The sequence below is a fragment of the Panthera pardus genome, unplaced genomic scaffold (genome assembly GCF_024362965.1).
Source record: "Panthera pardus isolate Hobbes unplaced genomic scaffold, ASM2436296v1 HiC_scaffold_15, whole genome shotgun sequence".
NCBI lineage: Eukaryota > Metazoa > Chordata > Mammalia > Carnivora > Felidae > Panthera > Panthera pardus.
Window position 1 is genome coordinate 18,308,143 of NW_026526710.1, and position 19,002 is coordinate 18,327,144.

A 19,002-nucleotide genomic window follows, 5' to 3' on the forward strand; every position below is an offset into this window, starting at 1 on the left:
AGCCTCTTATTCAGGAACATATCTTTTGATGTTTTTGTCTTTACCAAAATCCTGGTTTGTATTAGAACTATTTCGGGGGAGATTATCACGAAAGTTATTGAAAACCAGGCTTAGATACATCTGGAATTTTTCAAACTGTCTCACCCATTTAAGAGTGGTTTTTAGAATTAAATTTGAAATAAAGTCCATACTACCTTCAAGCTAAAATCTACTTTCATAGGTGTGGTATTTCTGTTTGGATGAATTTGTTACTTTGTTTAATTTATTTAGTTTTCTATCTCTAGAAATCCTTAGACACTGCTTTCTTATTCATTTAAATGTGCTTTATTATTGTTTTGAATTATACTCTAAGTTTTTTGAGGTAAAATGTTAAAACATATTTTTGTATAAAATTAAAACAAATAGTTGCTGCAAATATATTTTATACTAGAAAAATCCAAGTAAGTTGACTAAGATACTAGAAAAAATAACAGTTCAAGATAATAAGTAGGATTCCACCTAAATTAGAAAGTTTAGTGGGGAAAAAAGGCACATTTATCAGAGAAAAAATTATTTAGGAACAATATGAATAAGAACTATGTATGATTTTATATAACAAAAATGGTTAAAAATATCAACTAAATTTTTCCTGAAATTTGACATGGTTAATTTGAAATTTGTGTGGAAGAATGAATAGGTTAGAATATCAAAGATTATTTTAATTATTTTTTCAAAAATAAAGCTAATAAAAGGGGATTAATCCTATAATATAATAAATCATATTTTTAAAAAAGCAATAGTAAGGGGTATCTGGGTGGCTCAGTTGGTTAAGCACCTGACTCTTGATTTCTGCTCAGATCATGATCTTATGGTTAGTGAGATCAAGTCCCACATTGGGCCCTGGGCTCACAGAAGGGAGCCTGTTTAGGATTCTTTTTCTTCCTGTTTCTGTCCCTCCCCTACGCTTGTTCTCTCTTTCTCTCAAAATAAGTAAATAAATATTAAAAAAAAAAGCAGTAATGAAAACAGTATGATACTATTTGATTTGACTATTACAACAATTTAAAATTTATATACAGAAGAATAGCTCTAAGAAGCTAGAAATTTCTATGTACAACATGAGTTTTGGATTTTCAGACATGCAAATTGTGACTTATTTGTCATTAAGATCCGACCATGCTTCAGGAAGCAGATTTTTTGTTTTGTCTTTAGGTTTAAAGTTGGAACAGATTTTGACACTTACAATAGGCACTGTGTTTTAGGATTGGAATCTTAAAATTTTATCTTTGAAGTGGTGGGGATTATAAGAAACAACCTTTCCACCTACTTTTTTGTGGGGTTGAGAAAAGGTTTGTGCAAAGGTTGTTTTTTGTAAGAGTTTGTAGTCATGGATGAGATATGTTAGGCTAGTATATGTTGTTATAAAGACAAAGATTAGTTTCAACTTTATTTGGTCTTAGTAGCTTTGTTGTGTTTCAGTGGCTCTAACGTGTCTAAACAAGACACCATATACAGCCATGGCATTCTTGGCAGAATGCTGTGGAATAGTGACATATTTTATTACATCTTTCAAACGCACTATAGACAGTGATAATTACAAAATGATTCTGTGAGGGACGCCTGGGTGGCTCAGTCGGTTGAGCGTCTGACTTCGGCTCAGGTCATGATCTCGTGGCTCGTGAATTCGAGCCCCGCGTCAGGCTCTGTGTTGACAGCTCAGAGCCTGGGGTCTGCTTCGGATTCTGTGTCCCTTTCTCTCTCTGCTCCTCCCTCGCTCATGCTCGCTCTCTCTCTCTCTCTTTCTCTCTCAAGAATGAATAAAACATTGAAAAAAATAAAAAAAACATAAAACAATGATTCTGTGATACATACTTATAACAGATTTCTATCATCAGCACATATCTGTGAATAAAGTAGCCCATTCAACTAAGAATGTTGATTTGTTTTCTCAAGTTTTCATGCTAACAGTCATTTGCTAATTGTTTATTTTTGTTGTCTCGTGCTAGAAGACAAATTGATAGCTCATGCCAAAGACTTAAAATATTTGTGAGAGAAGTTTTAAGTACAGAGAATTATGTATTAACTTCCTTGTGAATTGGAGAAAGCTGACCACATTTATAACAGCTTTTTTTAAATAACAGCTTTATTGCAATATAATTCACCTACCATAAAATTCACCCTTTTAAGAAAGTGTACAATTCAGCGTGTTTTTCCCCCCATATATTCACAAAGTTGTGCAACTCCTATCCAATTCCAGAACATTTTGGTCTCACCTAAAAGAAACCCTGTACCTGTTAGCAGCCACCCCTCATTTCTTCCAGCCCTAAGACCCTAGCAGTTACTAATCTGCTTTCTGTCTCTGTAGATTTTCCTGTTCTGGACATTTCACATAAATGTAATCATATAATCAAATGTAATCGTACAAATGTGGTCACTCTTATTTTTAGCGGCAGAATATCTGAATCCAAGTCTAGAAACATCAGCATTCTTACCAAAGTGTATTTGAGCAAAACTTCAGTTTTATTGCTAGACTGGATTCCACATCCCAGGAAGTGGGGTGACTCATGAAAGTGTGCATTTGATGGTGAGTGCATCAACCCAATGGAGGGAACATTTCAAGGAGATGCTCTTTTGTTTAGAATTATTGGTGTTACAAGAGGGAGGAATGCTTAGAAGAAATGTGAACAAGGCAACCATTTAAAATATTAAATGAAAAAAAAAAAAAAAAACAATTGGGGCACCTGGGTGGCTCTGTTGGTTAAGCGTCTGACTCTTGTTTCGCCTCAGGTCATGATCTCCCCGGTTTCTGAGATTGACCACCCTTCGGGCTGTGCCCTGACAGGGCAGAGCCTGTTCGGGATTTTCTCTCTCTGCCCCTCTCCTGCTTGCATTCCCCCTCTCTCTCAAAAATAAATAAACTTTAAAAAAGGAAAATAATTACAAATAATATTTGTACATTTTATTTACATCTTTAGCCCTATTTTTGTAGTGTTTTGCTATTCGATTTTTGCCATTTATAGTATAGACCAAACTCCAGCTGCTAACATGGGAAGTTATCTTTTGCATTGTGTTCTATACGCAGATGACTGCCAGGGATTATGTTCCATGGTGTAATTGATAAGAGTTTTTGTAGGGATTGGATCTTCGGAATTACTTACCATGCAGGTCAGTTAGTAGTTGTCTTACATGTACATTCAGAAGAATGGAAAATTCTTTAGGACCTTAATTCCTGTTGCTTAATTTGGCAGAGTGTCCACTGTCTGACCCATTCATATACTTTTGAAATCAGAAGAAAAAGCCCTCTCATGTTTTTATGGGTGGCCAGATAGACAGCACTTAAAAAAATTAGCATATGAATGTTTTGACTATCTTACTTAAGACAGCCTGTCAGTTTGGCAGCTCTGAGCCTGTTATTTCTGTGTCTTCTCTTTTTTCATTTTCATGTTTTGACAAATGAGATTGTACTTTTGACAAGTGATTTGTACTTCATCTAAGGATTTCAGAGTGTTTTTAATTTATTTATTAAACTATCTAAAGATCGTTTTATCCATCCATTTTGGGTAATGTAAGATTTTCCCTAATACAAATGAAAATAGAAAGTGATAGTACTGGAATTCCTTGAATACAAAACATTATTGGACAAAAATTATTTTTAAGAATAATTATTGCTTATTTTCAGAAGCTTGTATTTCTTTTCATTGAACATCTTTAAATTTAGGCCAGATGTTTTACAAATATCCCTTGATAAATGAATAAATTCCTTGCTGAAAATTTTACTGGAAAGAAAACTCTATGTGTTTAATCTTATCCTGTAACTGACATTAAATTCACTCATTCATTCAACAGTTATTTAATGAGTACCTAGCATGTGCTGGGAACTGTTCTAAATATTGGACTCAGTAGTGCTGAACAACCACTCCATAGACCTTATGATCTGTTGGGTGACACACAGATCAAATGAATAAAGAATACAATTACAAATTATAACGTGTGCTTTGAAGAGAACAAAGTAATAAACTAATGAACGTGAGAAGGAGAATTAAATTTGGTGAGGAGACTTGAGGACTTGCTATTTGAAAAGAGACTTGCCTATTGTGAAGGAAATACCTATTCTGGAGGAAGAGAATTCCAGGCAGATATAGCTACAACCATCAAGGTCATGAAAGAAGCATATGAAGGCAGGTCTGGCTACAGCACAGTGAAGGGAAAGCATGCTAAGGGATGATGGTAAAAGGTAGAAGTTAGATCATGTAGGGCCTTGTAGGCCATGGTAAAGTCTTCATATTTTATTCTTTGTGCAAAGGGAGGCCTTGAGTGTTTTTTTCTTTTTTAAAGATTTTATATTTAAGTAATCTCTGCATCCAACGTGGGACTCAAACTCAAAACCCCCAAATCAAGAGTTGCATGCTCAGCCACGCACCCCCTTAAGTGAATTTTAAACAGGAGAAATGCATAATCTAGTTTACATTGTAGAAAGATCATTCTGGCTACATGGAGAGACTAAATCACAGGAAGCAAAGTGGAATCTATTGTAGTGGTCCAGTTGATATTAATGGCATAAAGAAGAAGGCGTAGAGGTGATGAGAAGTGGTAGAATATGGATTAGATTTTCTAGGTAGAGATTTGAGGACTTGCTAGTTAGATGTTGAGGGCAAGGCAAGGAGAGCAATCCAAGCAACTGTAAAGTTATCTGGATGATTAGAGATGCTGTTAGTTGAAATAAAATAAGACCAAAGAAGGACCAGATTTGTGGTGGAAAGTCGAGAGTTTGGTTTTGGCTACGCAAGTCTGAGATTTCTGCTAGACTTCTTAGTGAAGATGCTGCGTGGGCAGTTATTTATACAAGTCTGGAGCTCAGGAAAGAGGTAGTAGGTATTTGAGGCATCAGTGTGGGTGCCATCAATTCAGAGATGGTATTTAGAGGCTTGGGAGTGGCTGAGATATCTGAGGGAGTAATTACAGGCAGAAAAGAGGGCAGAAGACTGGGCCTTAAGGCTTTCCAACATATATACATGTCTCTTCATGCAAGAAGAATTTGTGTTTCAATATAAGCAAAATCAAATGTCTCTGTGTGAGTCAGCTGGGGTTCTTAGTTGCAAGTAACAGAAAACAGTTGGGACTGCTTCAATCAAAGGGTACCTAGGTCTCAGTCATAATGGTGCCACAGCAACCTTGGGTGCCAGAGCTGGAACCACCACTGCCTGAGCTGGAAGATAGAGACCGTGATGAGCTCTGCTTGGCACTGAAGATCGTAGTAACTGGATGTTGCTGTGGCTGCTGCCAGAGTAAATTCTCTCCATCACTGTTCTTTGTGAAACTTGCTTCACATTCAAAGTTCTGGCAAAGAATTGAGCCTAGGTGTGTGTCTTCATCCTAGCTATCAGATGGTGGCGTAATTACCCCCAGTTGGTTTCCAGGATGAGAAATACTCCCTGTGTTCATCAAGACTTAGCTAATGAGGAAATTCCCCCCAGACCAGATGGGAGTTCAGATTTGGGGCAGTTCAACAACCACCATAAAAAAAGTGTCAGTTTTGTGAATGTAATCTGTTTGGTTGCTTATAAATTTATAATATAGAGTTAAACAAGTCATTAGAGGGCCTCCAAATGGACCTCAAGAATAATATTTCTACTCAATTTCTTTTCTCATAGTCTATTTCCTGCCCTAGGATTGAAAAGAGATTCACTTCCCTATTTTTTTTTAACCATAGCCAGAGAAGTATAGCTTCTTTTAGCTAAAAACACTCAAGTAAATAAGGCGCAAGTTCAAGCATCTTTTTAAAGTAAAATTTGACATATTAACACACACACACACACACACACACACACACACAAAATTACTACTGTGGCACACTCAGGATTTCTTTAGGAAGGTTAATAAATTCAAAGGTGCATATTCTGACCCAAATATCTGACCACTGAATCTACTTCAGATAAATTCTATATATTCTATTCTATTTTGTTTTAAAGTTTATTTATTTTGAGAGAGAGAGCAGGACAGGGGCAGAGAGAGGGAGAGAAAGAGAATCCCAAGCAGGCTCCACACAGTCAGTGCAGAGCCCGATGCAGGGCTCACAAACTGTGAGATCGTGACCTCAGCTGAAGTTGGACGCTGAACCTACTGAGCCACCCAGGTGCCCCAAATTCTGTAAATTTTAGCTGAAGATAACATATGCTGAAATTTCTCCCAGACTGATACATTATATAACAGCAAAATTACACATGCTCTGAGGCTATGGCTCTCTGGTACAGAGAAAGAACACGACTAAAGTCCCAATAAGTTCATTGATCTTATTTATATGAGAAAATTTATAATACAGTCATAGCATTCTTAGCATAGAAGACTAATTGTTTGCCAAAGAGATATCAGAGCATTTCCAGATTAGCACCATGTTCGTTGGTAAGTGTTATGGGAAAATGAATGCTGGGCTTTCTCAGTGAGTGCTCGATTTTGTTGTCTTCCTTCAAAGAGTGTCAGACTTTGTTCTGGCAGATAGTTAAGTTACTTGTAGATTGAATTTGCCTCTTTCAAGATTTGTTTTGAAGTGTTGTTGAGGTGAATTTAGAGTATACAATTGACTCTTGAACAATGTGGGGGTTGGGGTGTCAACCCCCCTCTTCCTTGCAAGGTCAAAAATCCACATATAACTTTTGACTCCCCAAAAACTTAACTGCTTATAGCCTCTGTTGACCAGAAGCCATAGTGAGAAGATAAATAGTTAATTAACTCATATTTTGTTTGCTATATGTATTGTATACTGTGTTCTTATAATTAAGCTGGAGGAAAGGACATGTTGTTAAAGAAATCATAAGGAAGATGGGGCACCTGGTTAGCTCAGTCGGTTGAGTGTCCAACTCTTGATTTTGGCTCAGTTCACGATCTCACGATTCATGAGACTGAGCACCGAGTCTGGCTCTGTGCTAACAGTGCGGAGCCAGCTTGGGATTCTCTCTCCCTCTCGCTCTGCCTTCCACGCTCATGCGTGCTCTCTCTCTCTCAAAATAAATAAATAAACTTAACAACAAAAGAAAATCATAAGGAAGAGAAAGTAAGTTTACAGTACTGTACTGTATTTATTGAAAAAAATCTTTGTGTAAGTGAACCCATGCAGTTCAAATCTGTATAGATCAAGGGTCCACTGTACTTTAGGCTAGTTTACCCTTCTGTAAAGACATGACTTTTCTGAGATCTTTCCTGAATGTCCTGGGTGTTCCCCCTATTCTGGCTGTTGGAACATAAAAGTCTTGCAGCCCTGGTGAGCTCTGGCAGTTGTTCAGCTTATGGCTTCCCTTTGCCTAGCCTGTGGTGTTTCACCCTATACTGGGCACCTTTGTATTCAGGCAAAACTTAAGGAGCCCCTGAGTGTTGATTTCTGGAACACCTTGTCCCTGTAACCTCCTTAGAGTTCATCTTCTCCATTTTGCTACCCTGAATGTTCCAGATATTTTGTTCTCAAATTATGATCTCCTCAACTCAGCAAGCCCATTGTGCTCTGCTTGTGATCCCCTTCCTGCTCTGTGGTCCAGAAAGTGCCTCTAGGCAGAAAGCCAGGGTGATCTGATCATAGGGCTCACATCATTTGTTTTGCTTCTCTCAATGTTCATAGTACTGTGCTGCCTGCTGTCTGAAACGGTATGGAAACAGTATTTTTCCTATATTGTATCCAATATTCTACTTATGTCAGGAGAGTAAACTTGGTCCCAGTTGCTCTCTTGTGAACAGAAGCAGAAGTCCTGTTAGAAAAACGATTATAGGGGCACCTGGGTGGCTCAGCTGGTTAAGCATCTGACTCTTGATTTCGACTCAGGTCATGATCTCATGGTTTGTGAGGTCGAGCCCCATGTTGGGCTCCGTGCTGACAGTGTGGAGCCTGCTTGGGATTCTCTCTCCCTCTCTCTCTCTCTGCCCCTCCCCCTCTCGTGTGCGTGTGTGTGTGCACTCTACCTCTCAGGATAAATAAAACATTAAAAAAATAATTATACCACTGAAACACATGAACATTAGTTCTGGCAGTTTGTTGGTCTTAAAATAACACCAGGGCAAAATCCATGGTGTGATGAAGAAAGAAAAAAAAAATCAGATTAGCACAGTAAAACAACTACAACAATATTAAACATATAGCATTATGTATGGAACGTATTATATATGTTAAATATATGTAACTTAATCCTCCCAACAACCACGTTTATGTAAGGGCTATTATTACCTACATTTTATAGAATTGGAGATTAAGGTATGGAAAAAAGAAGTAATCAAAGTCATACAGCTAGTATATGGTGGATCTAAGGTTTGAATCAGGCAGTATTGGCCAATAAAAATTACTGTCTCAGATCTCCCACCTGTCTCCACTGGACAGTCTGGTATTTAAGACTATAGCATTGCTCCAAATTCAATTCTGTGTTCTCTCTCTCTCTCTCTCTCTCTCTCATCTTCTTGCTTCGAACTCCAACCCTGAGGGGATCTTTTAACTGAAAACTTTTTAATACCATCATTATGTGAATGACCCCCAAATCTATAGCTATAGATATGTTTCCTTGAGAAAGAGAACACCTCTTTCTACCTACCTACTCCACATTCCTGTGTATCTCTTATCAGTACTCTGACTTGGTCTCGAATTGAATTTAGTACCTACTTGTTCTTTCTGTGATCCCTACCTCAGTTAGTGGGCTGTGTCTTTTCTTAAAGGATGATGAAATATTTTGAGATCCTGTTCTATCAGGTATATAGGACCTGTTTTACTTATGAAATGTCTCTTAAGATCCTTTTTCTGTTTCTGCTGTCTTAATTCAAGGCCTCTTCCTCTGTTATTGAGCAATTGCGACAGAAACTTACTTGGTCTTCCTGTTTTTATTCTCCTGTTCTTTCTGTCACTCACAGTACTTCCTTTCAGAGTTAGCATAAAAATCAAGTGAATTTGCCAATACCTTGATTAAAACCCTCTGCTGCTCATCATTGTGTTCTAAGTCAGGAGTTAGGAACAAGGCTTTAGAATGTGAGTTAAATTTCCTTTTGACACTTTCTAGCCGTAATACTTTGGGAATTTACTTAACCCATTAATCTTAATTTCCTCTTCTGTAAAATGGGCAAGATAATAGTTCCTCCTCATGAAAGTGTTAGGAAGAATCAATGAAATAAAAAATATATGAAATACTTCAATACTTTGTACATACTCAATAAATAAAAGTTATTACTGTGAAGATAATATCATTGACAGCCTTCTCACCTTGACTCCACCACACCTTGCCTTGTGTTACAGGTTTCAGATCTAGTGGATGCTTTGCTAATGTGGCCCACACTTTCCACACTTCCATGTTTTGGCTCATGTTTGGCTCCATTTCTTCAGTCTGGAACAGTCCTCCCCGAGCCTCTTCTCTGCTTGTTGAAAGGATATTGTCCCACCTTACCTGCAAAACCTTTCTCATTTGCCACTGTCAGAATTAATTACCCTTTAGGGCTTCCCTAGTCTTAATGAGAGAATATACCATTATAGTTAGTTCATTCTTCTAGCTCTTAGCTTGTGCCAAGAGTTGGGGTCTAAAGAGTCAGAAAAATAGCAAGATGCGTAAGTGTTAGTTGCTATTGTTATTTTTATTAGTCGTCTGCTTGTCCTGTTCTTCAGACTGCTGTCTTCTCAAGGGCAAAAATCACGTGATGCATTTTTGTCTCCTCCCACACTGTAGTACAGTCCCTTGTTTATAATGAGTTCTTGAGTCGGTGTGTGTTGGAATTAAAGGATTGGACTTTTTTCCTCTGACGCTGCCTGAGAGTGGAAGGAAGTGAGATGGCTAAGGTTAGAGGTGATCCTTTCTGGATCAGTTTCCCTCCTGAGGAACGGGAACAGAGTCCTGCATCAGCTTGGCTGTGGTAGCAGAATTCTTACTGTAACAACTTATTTTAGTTTTCTTTTTTTTTAGCAAAGCAAGGCCTTTACATTCTGAAAGCAAACAAATGTGTGAAATATCACTAATGAGGCAAAATTTTTTTTGATCTCAAATACACTTCTCCCTTTGTTCCTTTACTTTCCTACCACCTCTTTAGTTACTTGATACTTGAAAATAATTTGATCTTTAGGAAAATTAGTATATTTTCTAAATACTGTTTTACATTGAGTTGAATATTCTACTTATAAACACAATAAATGTAAATAAATATGAGGCTGGCTTTTTCAGGCATTTACCCTGTGATCAAAGATAGACATCTCATTCCTTAGGAAATCTCAAGAAAATTTACAACAATGAAAAAAGGTATGTTTTCTTCATTCATTTCCTCTTTCTTGCTTTTGTTCAGATTTGAATAGACAAGTAGTTATTGAGGAAAATACAATTTAAAAAGCTGTTTTACAATATCTGCTTTTAGAGAAATGATTTACGAAGTGCTATGTTAAAAAATAAGGCAGTTGTAAAAATGCCTTTTAGTAGCTGTGGATCTGAGAAACTGTGTTCTTGCTGTTTGATATTGGATCTTTGAAACAAGAAGCTAAATTACAACATTTTGAACTGTGTTAGCTTGGTGGTTTTCTATAAATAGTTACTGATGGAGAAAGTGTATTGGTATAATAGTAATTTTATAAATATTTCAGATATAATTACTGATTCAATTTGGATTAAGCAAAATAAAGACATAAAATAAATAAGGTGATTTAAGATTGTATTGGTATTTAAAGGCTTCTAGGTAATGGTCCTCTATCGTGTGGTACCTGTTAAATGAAACCTGAAATACTCCCCAGACAGCAGGGGAAGAAATGCCATACAAATAAGTGATCCAAAGGACATACACCTAAATGATTGAAAATGAGTTTAAAACCTTGTATCACTTGGGAGTTTTATTTATTTTTTTTTACTTTTTAAAAGTTTATTTACACTGGAGAGAGAGAGAATGCAAGTGGGGAGGGTAGAGAGAGAAGAGAGAGAATCCCAAGCAGGTTCTGTGCTGCCAGAGCAGAGCCTTGATAAAGGACTCGAACTCACAAACTGCGAGATCATGACCTGAGCTGAAATCAAGAGTTGGATGCTTAGCTAACTGAGCCACCCAGGTACCCTTCACTTTAGAGTTTTGGATTGAGTCTGACTTTTCATAGAAACATACATATATTTTCTCTTTTTTTTTTCTGATAACAGTCCACTGTTTTCAGAGCCCCCTTCCCCATTTTAAATAACTTTGTCTTTTTTTAACCCCAACATGGTCTGAGTATGGGAGATTACTCTTCAGCCCACAGACCATGCATGGTGTGCATATGGCTTCACAGACGACTTTCAGAACAGCCCCTGGGTTTAGGAACCATGTAGGTCCCTTAATTTACATATGGGAAAGTGAAGCCTTGAGTGGCTTAAGTCAGCAGTCACAAATTATGACATGCAGATGGAATTTAGACCTACAGGCATGTTTTGTTTGGCCTCTTAGGATGCTTTAAAATTTTTGAGCAAACGGTTAAAAATCAGGAAATTTTTAGCTTCTCATGAAAATTTGGAGTATCTGGCACTGTTAGACTGATATTCCTGCATGATATCAATTGATGAAAGTTATGTCTCAGCTTCGTCTTTTACATTATTTATGTATCCTCAAGGTTTACCATATTCACAATTCTCTTTTGTCTTATCCCTGACTATGTTTTACTTAGTCATGTCACCTGCCTTGCCCTTTTGAAAATTTTTGTTATATCAGTAAGTCAGAGGCAGAGTAGAAAATAGAAACTTTTTCCTTGACCCCCTAAGCAATTGTAGGTTCCCACTTTCATCACTGAGGCATTGATTTATAAGCCTTGGGTTCTAGCCCTTCCATTGCCATCGGCTTGCTGTGTGGCATTGAACAAGTTTCTTAACCCCTCTGAAATTTAGTTTTGATATCTGTCAAATGGTCAGAGTAATAAGCATTTAAATAGTTTACATAGTTTTAAAAAATCTAAAGGTTTATATAAAAAACAGCCTTATAATTAATATTTTGGTTTAATATTTTGTTCTGTATTACATTGCTTAAAAATGCTGCTTTACCCAAAAAATACAAAAGCACTAATTCAAAGGGATACATGCACCCCTATGTTGACAGCAGCATTATGTGCAATCGCCAAATTATGGAAGCAAAGTGTCCATGGATAGATGAATGGATAAAGGAGATGTGGTATACATACCATAATGGAATATTATTCAGTCATAAAAAGAATGAAATCTTGCCATTTGCAATGATGTGGATGGAGCTAGAGAGTATAATGCTAACCAAAATGAGTTAGTCAGAGAAAGACAAATGCAATATGATTTCACTCATCTGTGGAATTTAAGAAACAAAACAAATGAACAAAGGGGAAATAAAAAGAGACTTAATTGTAGAGAACAAACTGATGGTTACCAGAGGGGAGGCGGATGGGGGAAAATAGGTGATGGTTAGGGAGTGCCCTTGTTGTGATGAGCACTGGGTGATGTATGGAAGTGTTGAATCACTGTATTATGCGCCTGAAGTTAATGGGACACTGTGTGCTAACTGTACTGGAATTAAAAAAAGTAGAACTAGGTGACTGGGAAATTAATAGCAATGTCCTGTAGACAATTTAAATATATGTACTAAAAATGTAAAAATAAAAGAGTGCTGCTTCAATTAATGCCCTTTTCCTACTGTGAACACCTTCAGTGCATTCTATAGGATAAAGTCCAAATTTCTCTGCCTTACAACATCCCCTACCATTTGGTTGCAGAATACCTTACCAAAGTACCTTTTACTTTGTATAGAACGGAACTGACTTTCACTCATTCACCGTTTAACACCTACCCCCACACCCACCTGTCCCCACTCGTTCTTTTTTCCATTAAATATTGAGCACTTCTGCTGTGCCAGGTACAACTTGGGGCACAGAAGACTACAAAAACTGAACAAGACAAAGACTCTGCTTCTAACGTTCTCATACTTAAGCCTTATATTTTAGGCAGGTCAGTATTGTGTATCTTGAATACATCTTATATATGCTTGTCTCTTTTGTTCATACTCTTCTCCTTTTCTCTTTCTTTCATTCAACAAATATTTAATGATCGCTTATTGTGTCAGGTATTTTTCACTGGGTGTTGGTATTATAGCAGAGCATAGTCCCCGCTCCCTTGGAATTTATGTTCTTGTGAGATGAATAAGACATTAAGCAAACAAATAAAATATATGTCATAAGGGCTATGAAGTAAATTGTAGCAGAATAAGGAAGATAGAACGTAGTGGCGTGTGGGCCATGGTGCTATTATTTTGGAAGGAATGGTGAGAGACAGCCTTTCTAATATGGTAATTTGAACAAAGTCCTGAAGGAACCAAGGGAGAGAAACAAGAGGCTATCTGGAGGAAGAGTGATTCAGACAGAGGGTGCAACAAGTATATGTCCCAAGGGTGCGCCCTTGGGACAGTGAGGTGGTCAATAGAGCAGGAGAGCGGTAAGAGATGAGTTCTGAAAGGTAGAAGGGTCCAGATCCTGAAGATCAATTACTGACCACGGTAAGCACCTTGGCTTTGGCTCTAGAATGAGTTGTATCTCCTCTGAATGTTTACTTCACATTCCTTTGTGAAACCTTCCTTGACCATCCCTGTTGACAGTGATTTCTGCCTCTAACTCCTGGCACAACTGCTGACCATGTCCTTTGTTGTTTAACCGACTAAGGCAATGCCTGGTTGTCTTCTTATGTGTCCTCTGTTTTGTCCTAACTTCTTTGTAACTTCCTCTAGCATAGGGACTCGTCATTACACCTTTCTGTCCTAAATTTTGCTTTGTATCTAGTGTATGTTTGTACCTAGTGTATGTTTGTTTGGTGAGGCTCTTGCTTCAGAGATCAGCAATAGGAGTTTGAAAGTGATGTCTAAGAAAGAAGGGAAAAGACTTGGTGGTTAAATATAAGGAATGATGTCAAGGTTTTGTTATCCTGGGATGATAACAGTGCTATGGACAGATGAAGGAAAGCTAGGAAGAGAAACTGATTTTGGGGTAGATAGATGAATTTGGTTTGCAATTTACTGACCTTTGCATGCTAGCAGGATAACCACATTAAGCTGTGTGGAATGATTTGGGTATGTCAGAACATATACAGAGTATTGGTGTTATTTGCTGGTATTATTTGACTGCTGACTACTGTATGTAGTTTCAAGAGCAGGGACAGCCTCCTACTCATATTTCTAGTGCCTGGAACAAGGGCTGGCAAATAATAGGTGCTTAGGTCATAGGCACTTAATATAGTTCTACTGAGATGAGAGGTAGCTGTGATGCACATTGTCAATAGCTCATGGGCCCTGGAATCACATTATTGTGGGTCTGAATACCAGCCCCACCACCTTTCGTGCGTTGTGGTCTTGGTTGAGCACGTGACCCCTCTGAATCTCAGTGTCCTCATTTGGAAAATGGAACGATAAGACCTTCCCTGCAGGGCTTCAGGTAATGAATGTAGGCATAGATCCTGGCACGGAGTAGTGGTTTAAGATACAATACCTATTCATTCAGCTGTAATTGTTAATATTATTATTATAAAAAAGGTAATGCTTTCACTATTGAATTTCAGACTCTTAGGCTTAGAAAAGATCTCAAAAGTAACCTGTTTCTGGTAACTGTTTTGTGTATTTTAGTAACATTTATAATCAGATATGGTTAGTGTCCAATCTGCATAGAATCACCTACATCAGCCAATCCTGCCAATGCATATAGAACTCGGAGACTAATAAGTTAAACGTTGCTGGAACTTGGACTCATAGTACATCAGTTACTGTTATTATGTACATTAGTATTCTAGAAGCTTACACCAGCCATTATATTCCCATCTATCAGAATAGCCTCATGGTGGGATAGGACTTGATAGACATGTTGGATGACAAATAATAGTGGAATTACATAGTATCTTGCGTTTGGAGATGTATCTCCTTAAATAGGATGGAATCATTTTACAGAAGATGAATGAAATCAGTGCTAGATTTAGAGAAGCAGAGTTTTTTCTTGATTAATTTTTTTTATTTTTTAACATACCTGAAATCTTTTTTCTTCAGATCACACATTGAGATTTTGTAGCTTTTTGGACTAGAGTCCTTTTCTATTCCTTTTTTGTTTTCTCTTGATGTAACTCACAAATTGAAATACATCTTTTGAAATGGTTTCCTGATTTTGTAGGTCTCTTCTGGCTCTGATTCCTTGGGAGCTGCTGGGTGCCTCTCAAACTGTATGCTTACTTTTTGCTTTGGAGCAGATGTCGTGGCACTAAGACCCAGAAACCGTTTGCTCTGTGTGGCTGGAGCTGGGCAGGCTGTGCTCACACTGAAGGGAAGGAAGTCATTAGTGCAGACTGAGCTGTGGAGTTGGGTTCTTGCAGGATTTCCTTCCAGCCTTTCCCCACTAAGGTTCTTGGGAATTAAAAAAAAAAATCTAAACACACAAACCAAGTTTTCCTATTTACAGTGTTCAGGGAAGGTAGGCATTTCGGGAAAGGCAGATCCTTTCCCCAAGTTAGCCAAGAAGGAAGAAAAAGCAGCGTAAAGAAGCTCTGATTACAGATCTTTGGAATTTTCTTTGCTAAATTTTACAAACGAGAAATACACCCAGAATTTTGGGAGTTGCTCCAGGCTGCGCGTGAGGGTTTGATTGCTTGTCTAATCTTTTTTTTTGAGAAGAGGAGAATTCGCCAAAAGGGGTTTGGATGGCAGGAGCCCGGCTCCGTTTCTGCAGCAGCTCTCGTCCTGAGTCTGTTCTCTGAGGGAGGGTCTCTGCAGCCGGCTTGGAGACCCCCTGCCGCAGGCTCCTTTTGCAGGCGCTTGGCTGGGGGGGGGGAAAAATGCCCCGCTCTGGCAGGAGTACGCTGGTTGCTGCTGGGACTTCCTAGCCCGGTGGGAAGTGTGTTCGTGGTGTGGGGATACTTTTCATTGAACTGAAGGCGAAAAGACTGGACTCTCCTGGGCTTTTTCCCTTCGCAGTGAATATGGGGAAGAATTAGGGGGTGGGAGGGAGGCAGCATGACTTGCAGTCGCGGCTGCCCTGCATCTGCCCCCAGCCCCCAGCCAGCATCTTGATGTTCCACGTATCGGCTGTACAAATATGATGAAATGGCAGCCCCGGAAGAAGGTAAGTGTCCTGGAGCGGGGACGGGGCCCTGATGCCCGACCCAGGGAAGGGTGACTGGGGGCGGTTGCCCTCGGGTCCCTCCATCCCTTCTGTAGTTTGCTGGGCTGGCCGGTCCAAGCATCTCAGTCCCTTTAGGGACTCGGCGCCAGTCCCCCAGGGACGAGTTACTAAGTCTAGCCTGCGTCCACTGCCCTCTTAAGTTTTTCCTTCTTGGTGTGCCTGGAGTCTCAGGGGTGACAGCTCAGAAACACCCGGTTGCTTTAGAAGCCCCGTGAAGCCAGCGACACGATTACCTTTGCGAGGACCCAGCCAAGAGCTGCCAGAGTCCAAGGACTCGGTGGCGCCCTGTCTCTGGGGGTGCCATTTGGGGCCGCACCCTCCCCCCACCCCATACATTCCAGCGTCCCTGCAGGTGGGTGTTGCAGCACCTACTTCCCCAAGGGGTTAATAGGTTGCGAGCCTCTGGCAGCTGCTTCCCAAGGGCCCCGCTGGGGGGCGAACATCCCCAGCACAACCGCCCAGCAGCTGGTTCCCGGGCAGCCCGGCCGCGGGGCCTCCTGCCCCGGCGCCTGGGGCCGGCCCGGGCCTTCTGCCTGCGGGGCTCCCGGGCTGCCGCGTGGGCCCGCGCGAGTGCGCGCGCCGGCCATTGTGCACGGGTGTGTGTCTGTGCGTGTCAGCGTGCACGGGCGTGTGTGCATCGATCGTGGGGAAGAGGGGGAGGGGGCACTTTGCTTTTTGCGAGATTATTTCCTAATATGGCTCCTTTGTTGAGAACTCAAGAAAAAAAAAATCCAGTGGTTCTATCAAAATAAATTGCTATTGGTCCCAGAAATAACGTTTCTAAATGTGGGACTGGTCCCTACCCCAGGACGCTCAGGGAGAAAGACAGCTTTCTTTAAGTTGTTGGCGGCTGTAGGTTTGGCTAGGGTTCCCTTTTGCTAACTTGTCTGGCGCTGTTAGGTGAACCCAGTGGTTCACTGCATAGCAGGACCTCCCCCCCAAATACCTCGTTTGGCCATGGTTTTTATTGACATTCTTCTAAAGGAAAGCACAGCGAACTGAATGTGCTGTGCCCCTCCCCAGCCTTGACCTGTCTCGGTTAGCAGCTGGATGGTGTTTTACTTGAACTAGCCAAACTGACTCCTTCTTTGTGGCATGATGTGCGATACCGTGTTTTATACCAGAGTTGAGATAGAAATCATGTGGGAGATGATTCTCTGATATTGTGCGTTTGCTATATTGCTAGAGAATGTAACAAACCATGCTTTAGTATAGCCTGGTAAATTGAAAGGTTTTCTTTGATATGTAATTAATGCAATTTTGATCTCTGACACTAAGTCATTTCTACCTCCTCCTGAAGTCAGAATCTCTCATATATTAGTTCTCTCGTAGAGCCTCTTTCAGTGAGATTGGTTTCATTTACTTTAGTTAAAAGAGATCCACGTTATCACCTCCTTCTAATCCCCAATCAAATTCAGAGTCAGGTTGAGGAAAACCATAGAAGAAACCATATAATTAAGCAATTTAAACAGACACTGTGTATTCCGAAAGTGCTCCCCCATTTCTTCTATATTTGTAAATTGCATATTTATGAGTACTTTTAAGACGTCTGCAAACTATACATTCATAAATGTCTGTTTTTTCTATTTTACCCAATATGCAGTAACTCATGCAGTTATGTCTGTGGAAACCCCTCTGGGTACTGGTATTGCTTGAACCACGGAAGTATTATTCTTGGCAGTCAGGTGGATTTCTGGACTCTGGAAGATTCTGTTTCAAGTGTTAGGATTCACTCTGCAGTATTTACTCACTCTATGATGCTTAAATGGCTATAACAGAAGGTTGTGTTTATCCACTGTATTCATAATCCCAAACCATCATGTTATAAAGATCCAGATATAATTCTGCAGAGTTCATAGAAGATTAAAAAATAAGCTGAGCCATCAAATACTGTGTGATTTTTTGGTGGTGGCTTGAGAACAATTCTTGATGTTTCTGCATTGGAAATGGAAGCTTCTTTGGACAATACTCAGTATTCAAAACCGGTAGGGCAACAGTAAGTCTTTATAAAAATTAGGTTTATTTTCTTATTCTTTCAAGAATACTCTCATGATCAGATCATTGCCATGGTTTCTGGCTGGGTCTGCTAACACATTTGTAGTAGAATAGTCACATGCCATGTGTTTTGCCAAACTGTTTCATAAAAATCCTTTACGCTACAGATGAAAAGTGATACTGCATTGATGTGATTTTAACAAAGCTGGGAAGATCATCTATAGAATGCTGGCTGCCCCAAATGGCATTTGTCTATAGCTGGGCTTTATGACTAGGATTGGTTGGTAACTTGCTGTCCTGGTGTCCTGTCAGCTACCAGTCCTGGCTTTTATCAATTCTGGGATAACTCTAAGAGAATGACCATAGCTTCTAGGCTGCTTTGTCTCTGAGAATACAGCTGGGATACCTGATGGAGGGGAGCTCCTTAGTCCTCTTTCTTTACTTGCTGAGTTAAACTGAATACTAAAATTCAAGATGTGTGCTCCAATATTCAATTAGGGTCTCCTAAACTTTTCACAAAGAAACCACCAAAATGTGATTAATCACGTTGCACCCTCACAACCAGTGAGGAACTTAGGACCCAGTCTTCCAGAGCATAGGGGACCTCCTACCAAGAGCCCTGTAATTCTCCCTAAAAAGTAAGATTCTGTGCAACTGTGATTGCATCATGGTAAGAATGACATTTAATATCATGCTGCCATTTTTTTCATGCCAGTAGGCATCTCTACTTGTTCTCATATCCATTCATTTAATTCTTTTTCAGTGAGGTGGCAGGTGTTCTATGTTGCATTTTACAGAGAAGGAAACAGGTTTAGAGAGATGCAATGACTTAGCCAGAGTCACATAGCATGGCAGGATTGGACCAGCCCTGTTTACTTCAAGATGTGTGTTCTTCACCACTGTACTTGGGAGTT

At 39.5% G+C, this 19,002-nt stretch overlaps 1 protein-coding gene across 4 annotated transcripts in view; it reads left to right on the forward strand.

Annotated features, from left to right (window-relative positions):
• The window catches only part of TTC28 (tetratricopeptide repeat domain 28), a 626,630-nt gene that overhangs the window by 190,425 nt on the left and 417,203 nt on the right, over positions 1 to 19,002 (forward strand). Inside the window, exon 1 of one of the 4 annotated variants that reach the window (XM_053902216.1) lies at positions 15,217 to 16,033. The exons of the other annotated variants lie outside the window; for them this stretch is intronic. Within the exon in view, the coding sequence (XP_053758191.1) occupies positions 16,007 to 16,033 (27 nt within the window). The 5' untranslated portion in view covers positions 15,217 to 16,006. Of the gene's footprint in view, positions 1 to 15,216; positions 16,034 to 19,002 lie in introns of those variants that run through there. 4 annotated transcript variants of the gene reach the window in all.